The sequence below is a fragment of the Panthera leo genome, chromosome C2 (genome assembly GCF_018350215.1).
Source record: "Panthera leo isolate Ple1 chromosome C2, P.leo_Ple1_pat1.1, whole genome shotgun sequence".
Classification (NCBI taxonomy): Eukaryota; Metazoa; Chordata; class Mammalia; order Carnivora; family Felidae; genus Panthera; species Panthera leo.
In genome coordinates this window covers 145,506,533-145,519,707 of record NC_056687.1, presented here as the reverse complement: position 1 = coordinate 145,519,707, position 13,175 = coordinate 145,506,533, and the positions used below count along the sequence as shown (strand labels likewise).

The following is a 13,175-nucleotide window of genomic DNA, read 5'->3' as shown; positions in this document are numbered from 1 at the left end:
TTTTTTTTTTTGAGGGGAGTGGGTTCAAAAGATTGGAAATCAGTTGGGAAACAGAAATTACCGCTTAGAGAAGCCAAAAGTCTTCTCTTTTTGCCTCTTCCCAATTAGCCTTGGAGTAAGTACAATGTCTCATTTAAGAAACTTTGTGTAAGGTTTTGAAATTATGAGTGAACATAATTGAGGATTCCAGTTTCAGCTCAGACATGTAGAGAGCTGGAAAGCTCCCCCACATACATCATTGACAATGTTGAAAAGGCTGAGGATCCATGACTCTTCTTGAAACCCTCAGAAAACTGAAGTCACGGGACAACCCACTAAAGTAAAATCTGGGATAACAGGTACCTATTAAGGAAACCAGCAAACAACCATCTGTTTGCTTAGAGCAGATTCTCTGGATGTTTCGTTTCCTAAAGCTGCTGTAACCAAGAATTGCAAACAATAGAAATTAATTTTCTCATGGTTTGGAGGTTGGAAATCTGAAATCAGGGTGTCCGCAGGGCCATGCTCCTCCGAGTTTCTACAGAAGAATCTGTTCCACACCTCTCTCCCAGCTTCTGGTGGCTTGCGGTAATCCTCAGCATCTCTTGGCTTGTAGCTTTGTCTTTTCAATTGCTGCTTCTGTCCTCAAGTGACTGTCTTCCCTTGTGTGCGCCTCTGTGTCTAAATGCCCCTTTTCTTAGAAAGGTATCAGTGATAATGGATTTAGAATTTAACATAACCCAGTATGAACTCATCTTAACTTGAATACATTAGAGATGCTGTTTCCCAATAATGTCACATTCGTAGGTTCTGGGGGAGAGGAGTTAAACACCTTTTTGGGGATGGAGTGGTATTTGGTTCAGCCCAGTATACCACAGAAGCCCCATAATGAGATTCAGTTAAGCCTTCAAAATGAGTTGCTAAAGACCCCGTGGGCTACAGCGAGAGTGTGGCCCTGTTGGAACTGCAGATGTAATGGGATTTGTACCTTCTTGAATGCTTTTCCTCCCTGAACTCCACCTGGGAAGATGAAGGGGTCTCTTGATAAAGTGTCCTTTGTCCTTCACGGTGTTGGCTGGGGGAAAGAAAAAAGCCTCTGCCATAAGTTCCATCCATACCCAGCTCTCCTGTGGGGGAAAACAATAAAGAACAAACAAAAATCATTTTCTTTTCTTTTTTTTTTTTTTCCTCCATTCTAGGGGCTAAGTCTAGGGAGCGGGTCCTGGAATGGGTTCCTCTCTTTAAATTACCTCAGCCTCTGAGTAAGTACTATCTTACTCAGCTTAGTAGAGCAGGAGAGGCATGCTGCCTTGTCTCACCTGCTATTTGTGTTTGTTTCGATGCAAAGAGGCCAAATGAGGAGACTTCCATTGGTGATCCATTGGAAGAGACTTCCATTGGAGATCCTCCCAGAGGAAGGGACATGGGGCTTGCTTGCCCACTTTTTTTTCCTTCCTTGCCCTATCTTTTGTGGTGGTGGAGCCAGGATGTGGTTACGGATATGAAGGAAAGGGCCAGAGTGACATCCTTTGGGCTGGGGATGGAGCATGTGGCTGAACACCAAGCCTTTCAAGGTGGGCCTCCCCAGCATCCGTAGATGGCTTCTTTGGGGACCGGTGCTTTTTATGGAACAGAGGGTTTAAATGGTAAAGGTAAGGAAGCCTTCTATTGCCCTCTTGGCTGAAGCACCTATCTTCCCTTGTTGGGAAGCTATTAGAACAAGCCCCTGGCAAGCAGCAGAGGAAGCTACTGGTCCTAGGATGTCCCTTGTGTTACATGCTGGAGTTGTACCGGCGTTCAGCTGACATGCTGGGACACTCTGGAGAACTGCACAACTGGGCCATCATTGTGAGCCTGGTAAGGCCCTCGGCCGTGCAGGAAGGCATTTCAGAAGCCTCTGGGGTGCAGACCCTGAGCTTTCCTGAGGCCAAACCATACTAACTATTCAGAAGCACCATGGCTTCCCGCCATCTACACCACTTAGCTTCCTTCCACCTCTTCTGCCACGCGGAGCTTTTGCTCCAGGAGAGCCAGCCCAACCAACCATTTTCCTTCTTCAGGAAGATGTTCCTCATAGGTCAGGTTTCCCTGACCACCAAAGCTGGAGAGAGACACGTATCACACAACCCATGTGGCAAAGGCTCTGGAGTCACAAGTAGTGCTGAGTTCTACAACTCTACTTCCTGTGTCAGCAGCCAAAAGGTAGTGAGGTTCCTGAGCTCCAGTGACATGGCCTTCTTGTTACTTTATTTCAATAGCACTCACAAAAAGTGCCTAGAAGGCCAAACTTCCCCAGAGGCTTGGAGGAGTTCATGGAAAGGGACATTCCTCTTGCAGAGGATCTGGAAAGCAGGTAGTGTCATGCCTGAGCTTCCTGGCCCTTCCCTGGAACATGAAGGACCTGAAACTAACCAGGGTCCCCCAACCCTTTCCACATCAGTTTCCGCCAGCTGGGCTGCAGTCACTGGATCATTGCTCCCCATCTCTACACCCCAAACTCCTGTAAGGGAACCTGCCCTCAGGTACTACTAGGTTGTAGTCTCAATTGTACCAATCATGCCATCAACCAGAACCGTGTTAATGAGCAGGTAGACCAGCGTGTCCCTCACCCCTCCTGTGTCCCTTGTGAGTATGTTCCCATTAGCATCCTTCTGATGGAGGCAAATGGGAGTTTCTTGAAGAAGGAGAACGAGGATATGACTGCACACGCAACTGACAGCATGGTGCAGCTAGCCCAGGGTTCCTGAGAAACTGGAGAAGGGTATCTCCATAAACAAATATCAACGTTAGCACCACAGTGATTCTCTGTCCAATCTGTGGGTTCTGTTCCTTGTCTTAATTGTTGTCTTAAGTCTTTCCCCCCATTTATGAGCTCCTCATTTTATTTAAAAAAAAAAAAAAAAAACAGTTCTGATACCAAGCATCAGTACGTTCTGGCCCTACTCAGAGGTAAAGTGTTTCTTTGGAAATGCCCTTTCTATTTTCTTGTCTCTTTCATTGTGACTTTGCCAAAAGCGACCAATCCGTGATAGCAGAATTTTAGGAATTGTCCCACCAAAGCTTGGGGAAGGTGGGATCTTCTTAGCATCCATCTTCTGAGGCTTGCTAGCAGAGCTGATGAAGAGGGCAACTTGGGATTTTATCCTCCTTTTCTGTGCATCCTGTAGCCTCAAACTTAGTACCTAATCAGAAAGGCTGTCTGCCTCTGTGCTTGGCTGTCCTCCAACTCTAAAACAACTTTTCTGGAATGAACCAAAAAACTTTTTGGCAAAGATCCCCAGAAACATCTTTTAGGGCAACAGAGGAAGGAAATTTTTTCCTAAGCTATCAGGGCTCTTCCTCTCAGCCTCTTAGCCTGAGGAAGTATGCAGATTCCTTCCTATCTTGAATGAGGACAGGAGCCTTCAATAAGGGCATAAGGAAATGAGTGTGGAGCTGGGGGGCCTTCACTTCAAAACCGCCACATCTATGAACAGAGGAAGAGTGGTCATTGCAATCAGGGTTATGTGTGTGTAGCGGGGAGTCATTTAAAAGTTTCTATACAACAGCAAATTCCACAGAGTAATCTCTTGTTTTATGTGATACCTGTGTGGGGTTAATCACCTCACGAAGGAAGTTCCCTGGTGGCTTAGAGGCTGGGAGGTGGCCTGACTGAAGGTGGAGAGGATAGAAGACTGCAGATGGGAAGCTGGATGGTTGTGACCGGTCTGTTTGTGCGTTCAGCTCGGCTCTGGGCATGGGTCTCTGAGGGAGATGGGTCTGCTGTCTTGGGATGCATGGAGTTCTGCCCTGAATGGAATGGGTATTTGCAGGGTAGCTCTTCTCTACTGTACTAGTGTGAAGTGAGGGAGACTGGGCCGTGTTGCACATAAATCATTTTGTTGTTCACAAACAAAAAACCTAGAGCAAAGGTATACATTTTGATAGATAAAGAAGTTGAATTTTAGAAAGGAAAAAATGTTTAGCAGAGGGTATGCCTAAAGTGAGGATCCAAGATCTTTTCACTGCTTGTCCAGCACTTTCCCCAATATTTCGCAATGTACCTGTAAGAATAAAATTATATTGGTCAAAGGCCAGGTAATAGTAAAGTTATTTTGGATCAATAATGTATCTTTTCAGGTCATATCAGTGGACCCAGCATGATATAAGAGGCAAATCTTTGGCTTTGTATATAGCTGATTCTGAGCTTGGATCCTATCTATATTAGGAAAACACGGCCAAGTCATATAACTTTTCAAAGCCCCAATTCCCTTAGGTTTAAAATGTGGCAGGACCAAGGCACCTGGTGGCTCAGTTGGTTCAGCATCTGACTGTTGATTTTGGCTCAGGTCATGATCCCAGGGTCATGGGAATGAGTCCCACATTGGGTTCCATGCAGAGCATGGAGTCTGCTTGAGATTCTCTCTCCCTCTCCCTCCCTCACCTTCTGCCCCTCTCCCCCACTTGCTCTTGAAAGAAAGAAAGAAAGAAAGAAAGAAAGAAAGAAAGAGGCAGCACCTGTCTTGCATGATTGTGGAAAGATCAGTGGTCATAAATAATAGATGCTACTAGATTTATAAGCAGCTCAGAATGGCAGATTCCATTCTCCTTGATGTGAAAAGAGTTGAATGGCCCAGATGATTTGGGGAAAGGGTAACAGTAAAATTTTTGGCCACTCTACTGAGGAACCAAATTAGGGGAGAGGCAACAGCAAGGGTGTTAGAAGACCTTCCATGTGTGTGGATGGGAGAAGGTATGACTGCGTTCAGATCAGGAAGTTTTCTGTCTACTTTGCATCAAGCCATGGGAAGATGAAGTGTAATGCTCAAATAATTCCCTGATCTTATTTCATGCTAAAATGTTGTCATAAACCACAACCTACTAGAATGTGACATCCTTGTAGACAAGAACCATGTCTTTTCTATTTATCATTAAAATATTTATGGAGTGTCCATGTGCCAGGGACAGTTAAATGAATGAATCCATGAAAAGTTATGCCTATCTATTTGGTAGCTAGATCCTTTCTTTCCAGAACAAATCACAGAAATGATTGAAACAGCAAGTTATTTCTGGGATGGAAAATGTGAATTGTGTTGGGTTTCTGTGACCGAAGTGATTAGAATGAATGCCCAATGTCCTCTTCCACAGAAATGACAAAATACCAGGCCATGTAAGATAAACATTTGAAAAAAAAAATGGGAAGAAAATTACCTCTCACATTGGCATTTCCCAAAGTCATTGTAGAAGAGGAGACCTTAGAACTCAGGGGTTAAGAGTTTGGATCTGTTTTAATTTTTTTTAACATTTATGTATTTATTTTGAGAGAAAGAACACATGTGTGCAAGTGGGGGAGGGGCAGAGAGAGAGAGAGAGAGAGAGGGAGAGAATCACAAGCAGGCTCTATGCTGTCAGCACAGAGTCTGATGTGGGGCTGGAACCCACAAACCACGAGATCATGACCTGAACCGAAACCAAAAGTTGGACACAACTGACTGAGCCACCCAGGCCCCCTGGATCTGTTTTTAAAAGCATACTCTAGCCCTTCCTAGATGTAAGTCCATGGTTAGATCGTCTAACGTTCTAAGCCTCATCTGGAAAATGGAGGCAGTGGCAGCACCTACTGCAGAGCAGTCTTGTGAGGGTTGTGTGACCTCAAGTATGTGGGGCGTGTGGCACAGATCCTGGCACAGAACAAAGGTTCAGTGATGGGGACTCTTGCTCTTACAGCCATACCTCATGTCATTGGTTCTGTTAGGAATGAGGGGTCTGGGATGTGGGTGTGGAATCCACTGGAGACTAATTCCACAGTGCCACCTGGTGACTGCTTTATCACAAGAGTAACCTGCAACGTCCTAAGGGTAGGAGAAAATTCTTGAGACGGTAGGCAGCTCCCCCCATTTCTGAGGATTTAAATGAAAAGATAGCCTTTTGATATATGGAAGACTTTTTCATCATTATTGTGAATAATTTTCGCTGACTGAAAATCCAAACATAACCCATCTTCTGAGATTAAGTTTGAGCTATATTACTTTTCACTTCACTAACTTTGGAAATCAGAGAAAAGAATTATCTTTCTCGGCATCCCTTTACAAAAAAGCACTATAGAATGTCAGTTTTATTGAAACTGTTGAGAATTGGAGGAACACTCACTTCTTAGAATAAGTTATAAAGTTTATAATTTGTAAACTATAAAATACATAGATATGAGGTAAAAAAAAATCATGGTTATTTAATGCACCAGGGACACCATTATAAATGTAGCCTGTTTCTTCACTCTCTGGTCTTTTTTTCCTCTTATCTTTATGTTTTGAAACCAAGGATTCTTCAGCATACTTTTCAGGAAGTTCCCAAATATCCTGCAATTTGAAGTGAACATTTTGTGCATACAGGTAGTGGTGCTGGTATTATTATCTTTTTCAAAATCTGTCATTCCTAAAAAACAAACAAAAAACAAAAAGGAACCATTGAGGGCCACCTGGGTGGCTCAGTCATTTAATTGTCAGACTCTTGACTTTGACTCTGCTCATGATCTGACCATTTGTGAGTTCGAGCCCCACCTAGGGCTCTGCTCTGACAGTGCAGATTGTCTCTCCCTCTCTCTCTCTGCCCCTCCCCTGCATGCACACTCTCTCTCAAAATAAATAAAAATAAAATAAATTAAAAAAAAAAAAAAAGAATGATGCTCTAAAAAGAACTCTGATGGGACATAAGTAAAATTAATTTAAAGGGCTTCATTCCATTCTTATTTTCTTATACTCTCCAATAATTCCATTTTTGTAGGTTTCTCTTCCAGCTTCTTCTTCTGCCAAGAAGTACAACATGAACTGCTACTCATACAGGGAAAAGTATATATGCAATACATTCTTAGATCCTGACACTGGTTCATTAGCTTTTTCCATATCCTCTCTTGGATGCTTAGAGTATAAAGTATGAAGATGTCGTGTGGGAAATGACCTTGATGCAGTAGGACCCTTCGTGTACATTGTCATGCAAGTTATACTAGAGGTCACAGAACAGAAAGGTTCACAGGTCAAATGCTGAAGGCAAGGGCTTATTAAATCCATTAAAAACCCATGGCAAGAAGCAAGAGGAAAGCCACGGGTAAGGTTAACTCATTGAGGATAGGGTTCAAGAGGAGTGGAAGGCCACAGAGTTAAAAGTTCTGCAATGTTCAGGGGCACCTGGGTGGGTCAGTCAGTTAAGCGTCCGACTCTTGGTTTTGGCTCAGGTCATGAGTTTGTACTCTGTAGGATCGAGCCCCGAGTCGGGCTTTGTGCTGACAGCATCGAGACAGCTTGGGATTCTCTCCCTGTCTCTCTGCTCCTCCCTTGCTTGTGCTCTGTCTCTCTCAAAATAAATAAATAAACATTAAATAAAAGAGTTCTGCAGTGTTCATATATCCCACCTCTCCCTCCACTACATCATCCTTCTCCACTGATTGTATGTTGCAAGGCAGGCCACAGAAGGAAGAAGCTAGTGAAACAGGCTCCATCTGAAAGAAGCAAGGGCAGGTAATTGAAATTCACCGATTAGCCTGATAGGCTGCTATCTGTGCCTGAGGGTGACTAAATTAAGACCTCAAAAATATTGAGTGCCTCATATTTCTTATGTATATTTAGTGTATCATGAATACATGGTACTTCATGTATATTTAGTGCATCATAAATATATAGTGTTTCCTTGATCTTTCCATTTCTATTTTTGTTCGTGCTCACATACCTTACTTATTTTATGTCTTAAAGTCTATTTTATGTTTACTTCATTTGCTGTGTTTAACACATTATATGAATTTCATTTAACTCCCTTGTTTCCTTGTGTTCTGTAGAATTAAGTATTCTCGAACAACAGCAGATACGTATTACAGCACGCAATATTTGTGGCCCTTGAATAGGTTAGCTTAGATGATTCTGGGCCACAGAAGTATAGTTTCTGCTATTTGCTCACCAGTGTTCTCCATCACGTGAGAAATGGACACTTTTTAAAAAAGAATTTTTTTTAAAGAATTTTTTTTAATCTTTATTAATTTTTGAGAGACAGAGTGTGAGCAGGGGAGGAAGAGAGAGAGAGAAGAATCTGAAGCAGAATCTGAAGCAGGCTGCAGGCTCCAAGCTGTCAGCACACAGCCCGATGCGGGGCTCTAACTCGCCAAGGGTGAAATCATGACCTGAGCTGAAGTCGGCCGCTTAACTGACTGAGCCCCCCCAGGTGCCCCTATTTTTTTTTAATGTTTATTTATTTTTGAGAGAGAGCGAGCGAGCACAAGTGGGGGAGGGGCAGAGAAAGAGAGGGAGACATAGAATCCGAAGCAGGCTCCAGGCTCCAAGCTGTCAGCGAAGAGCCAGACACAGGGCTCGAACTCATGAACCATGAGATCATGACCTGGGCTGAAGTCAGATGCTTACAGATGCTTAACTGACTGAGCCACCCAGGTTCCCCTGGACACTTTTGATCTTGATGGACCTGGATTTAATCATTGTAGGGATACAAACCGCAGATGTCAAAAGGAATTTATTATGTATAACTCTGTATCTCCTGGCCTGGACAAAAAATGCACCAGGTAGTTGGCAGATGGCAAGAATGTTTGGAGGTAAGAACTGGACTATCTCTAAAGCAGAGAGTAGGAAAAGTGTGTGAGGTTAGGAAGACCTAAATGGTCCCCCCGCCCCGGCCAAGCCCCTGAGTAGGGATTTTCTCAGTCCCTCGCATGAATAGAATGCTCCTTCCTCTTTCACTTTTTTTGTTACCAGGGATGTTTTGTTTTAGGCATTCTGCTGGAATCCAGCAGAATCCCCAGTTGAGACTGCTCCCTCTCAACAGTCCTTACTGTAACCCATCTCTGGAACAGTGAAGAAAAACACAACAGTCTTCTTGATTGATTTTATTTTCATTTTTTATTGAAAGCTTCATCAAAGAAAACAGAAGTTTAAACCTAACATCCACTGATCTACAGAAAGCCCAAGGAATGGGGGAAATGGTAGCTAATTTGACTGTGGTACAGATGAAAAAATTAAAAATAAAACCGGAAACACCATAGAATTACAGAACTTTCCATGACAGAGACAGCAGTACAAAATGCTCTTAAATAAAGTCAGAATTGAATGATGTTTCAGAAATTCCATGAAGTCAAATATGGCCTAAAACAAGGGTTTTAAAAGAAGCTGTGTCCCATATTTTTTAAAGAAACTGGGTATTTTATAGCAAGTACACTTTTACATGTATTTTTTTAAATTAAGGTTCCAATTATATTCCACTTCTTTTCAAATCAATGGAAGAATTAATTTCCAGAATGGAGAAAACTTTTTCAAGCGTCTCTTTGAAATAGTTTTTATAGTTCCTGAAAAGTATGAAATAACTCATTTTTCCATATATGAGGAAATGAAACATTTTGGGGAGGAGGACAGAGCATCTTTCTCAATAATCTAAGACCAGAGGATTAATACAAAGCATAACACTAAAGTTACACTTTGGACACTACTTAAATTTGAAATGATCAGAAAAAAATCCACTGGAGTGTCAAGATCATTCAGCCTTAATACAGTGATGCAAAAAAAAAAAAAAAAAAAAAAAAAAATAACAGAATGATTCCTTTTTTTTTTTTTTTTTTGCCAAAGATTTAAAATAGGGATGAGTGTATATTTAACCAAGAGATGCTATTGTATTCTCATAACTCAATTTGGAGTTGACCTTTTCATCTGGTTAAAATTTCAATAGTGAACGAAACCAAAACAGCTTTCTTTTGAGAGAAGCTAAATACTTTGCTACAGTTTTTTTTTTCCCCCTTTGCATTTGCAACAATACAGCCAACTCTCAATTATTTGTGGTGGATGGAAAAGAGACTTACGGATAATAAAACTCCACGGTCTATAGCACACTGATGGTTTTACCGATGATTTTAAACTCCTTCAGTAAATCAATACTTAACAAAGAAACAGACTGATTTGAATTTGATTTCCAAATGTTTCTCTTCCACCTGGAGGGTAAAATGGTAATAAAAGGAAAGAGAGCCCAAGACCTTAATAGTTGAGAAGACAGAACCCAGCTACAGGGTATGCAGCCCTTCTAAAATTGAGAGTGATTGTATTTCTGCAAGTCTCAGTTATCAGGGAAGGTAACTAACTGCAGTGAATAAAGTGGAAGAGAAGTGTGACTCAGTGGCCTTGAGGTTCTTTCCACAGACTCCAAGCTCGATCTCACCTCTCCTCCAGCATCAGAGCTTCCTGAGTGGAAGAAGCTTTTCTTAGAATGTTCGTTTTCCCTTTCAGCAATACAAAGAAAGGACTACTGAGAAGCTATCCACCCTTTTTGTGTGCGTGACGGGGAGCCTATGTGCGGGGATGACACCAAAGGTAAAAAGAAGCCGCCAATCTGGTGTGAGCTCCCCTGTTATATCAGAAAAGGTCCTGGGGCCGCACACGAGTCTTGTGTTTAGCTTTGTACTTTCCTGAACTCTGTACAGGCCACAAAGGACAGCTGTGACCAAGTGTGCTTGAATTAAGGGACTGATTTCATATTTAAGAATATTGGGTAAGAAACATTAATTTGAGTTAGACGCCACTGTCTTCCAGTGCCACAGTGGATGTCATGTGTAACTGATTCATTCCTGAAATCCCTTTATCATTCTGCCATAGGAAGGGTACTGTGTACAGAGTCAACGAGCCTGTTTGAATTCCGTTAGTCCCTCAGATTGGAGTGATATGCCATCCATCTCTGTGAGCTCAAAATTCTGAAGGATGCCAGCCACAACGGTACAAAAAAACAAAATCTCATCCTTCACTCCCTACTGTGGACAAGATAATGCAGATCAAGGCTCTCTGTGTGACATGTTTAAACTTTGTTATGAAGTGTGACTCCTCAAATGTGCTGAATGTTGCTTATACGTGTACATAAATATTACCCTTTATTTGATTTTATAACAATCTAAAAACACGTATCGCTGAAACTCACTTAAGAATTTCTCTCTGCTGATCAGCTCATCTGTAGTGGCTTCTACATGCAAATTAAGAATGAGACTGAATTGTCAAATGTATTTTTAGTTTCCTACTAACATTGTAATCTGTCTAGACAGGCCATTGAAACTTCAGAGTCATGAAGACTGAAAAAGTGCTATTTAAATCAAAGCTTACTCTTCATTAATGGGGAGTTTAGGCTGCTGTAAAAGACATATAGGTATATATAGACATCCAAAATATTCAAATAAATTTTTTTTTAGGAAAAAATCTATTATTTTTTTGTCACGTATGAATTGAAATGATTGTAACGCAGTTTTGCGAGGGGTTGATGTATTCTGCATTGACAGTGAACTTCCTGCTCCATCCAACCTTCTTCTGCTCTCAGCCTTCCATCTCTAACATGAGTGCTTTTAATACCATGGGGTTTTTCACTAGAATGGGTGGAAGTGAGTCTTATATGCTGTCGAATGTGGCAGATCTGTTAAAGTCACAGGAAGAATTGATTCAAGTGAAGCATGGAGACAAGGAGACAAACTAACCCTGGCCAGACTGAAGTCAGGTAGATGATTTTTGTTTTGAGAATATTATGTCACTTGCAATAATCAAGACGTGCCAGTCTTGGACAGTCACCAGCACCTGCTCCCGTTACTTTTAGGTTACATAGGGTCTAAGACGTCTTCAGAAGACATGGCCGTGTATTGAATCACTATGCATAATCTGTCTCCCTGACAAGACCTTATCATTATTAAAAGAAAACCCACTGCTCCCCTGACCATGTAACTAGAGTTTGGGTAAGATAACATTTATCCCATTTGGACTGTGGCTTTGGTTTGTTTCCTGATGTTTAGAAGTCTTGGCAATTAAGTTGAAAGGAAAAATGTAGTATCTGAATAAATGTTTGGGAATCTGATGAGCTAGAACGCTTAAAAAAAAAAAATAGAGTCCTAAATAGGATTAAAATCACAATATAGATTGCTGATGAAATTAGGATTCTGATGTCTGCATGTATTGAACACATATTTAGGTTTGTTTTATTTTTCATAGAATATAATGCTGCTTACCTGTTGATGCTTTTTTTTTTATTCCCCCAGACTTGACTCTTAAAAACAATTATAGGTAGGATGACAGATGCAAATTTGAACATGTGTCATTTTTCCTTCTTCTTTTTTTTTTTTCTTTTTGGTTTGAAATAAGATATTTCCTAGAATGGCATGATACAAAAAATCCAAACATAAAACACACATGGACATAAAATGACAGGTAATCTCCTTGTGCCTGAAGTGGCTTAAAAAAATTGAGATCATTGAAATTTCATAGTTGAAAAAAATGTTTCTTAATGTATAAATAAAGCAGTAGTTTTGAATAGAAACAGGAAGTTACCTAGGCACATTCATCAGCCACATGGTAGCTACCTCTTAGCCTCATTGTTGATTGCGTAAATGAGACTTTCTTTGTATCACATTAAGGTTTTTTTTTTTTGTTTTTTTTTTTTTTTTGTTTTTTTGTTTTTTACAGAAACAAAAGAAAGCATGTTGGTTTCATATTCAAATGAATTATGCCCAGGATAATCCTTATTTATACAAAGAGTTCAGAGACTGAAAAAGAGAAACAAAAAAACACAGTTGCTACACATGTTCGCTTTTACCCCCTGTAACTCAGGGGCCCACTTCTCAAAGGTAAAACTTAAGTGCCACCCTTGAAATACATGAGAAGCTGAAGGATGGAACAGAAGAAAGTATAAATCTAGGATTCTCTCTAAAGCATGGAAAACCATCAAGGATGGGTGTCACCAGATGGAATTTCTCTGTAGCACATGCTACATTTTCTTGGATACATTTTTGCCTCTAATTTGACTGCAAAGATAGGGAGTCACTCCCTAGACTCAAGCTTCTAATTCATGGGGTTTCAAATAAGAGAAACGGGCCCATTTCAGCACGAGGCCTCTGTTAACAGATCATAAGTAGTGGAATATTGACAATGTCATACAAGCCAAACTCATTACTGATATTGACCTAACGGGGATATGATTTGCCTTTTAAAGCTTTTTTCATCTTTAAAAGCCTACCCTGTTTTCTTTTACAGTGCACTTAATGCATTTCCCTCCTCTTTCTGGACTAAGACAGGTTCTCTTGACTTAATTTGTGAAAAGACTTTCACCTATTTGATTCTAATGATCCATTCGGGAAGCAATTCTAGTGCATGGTTCAGTTAACAAAGTTCCATTGGTCTTAATCTCAGGTAAAACTATAACAGGTTGAACATGGGTTC

General features: G+C 41.1%; 1 protein-coding gene across 1 annotated transcript; it reads left to right on the top strand.

Moving 5' to 3' along the window:
* Nucleotides 1-1,526: 1,526 nt before the first annotated feature.
* On the top strand, nt 1,527-2,726 carry BMP15 (bone morphogenetic protein 15). Its single transcript, XM_042954385.1, is given in 8 exon segments — nt 1,527-1,678; nt 1,680-2,010; nt 2,012-2,049; nt 2,051-2,191; nt 2,193-2,241; nt 2,244-2,302; nt 2,304-2,392; nt 2,395-2,726. Coding segments are annotated over 8 exon segments (1,191 nt in total).
* The last annotated feature ends 10,449 nt before the right edge of the window (nt 2,727-13,175 follow it).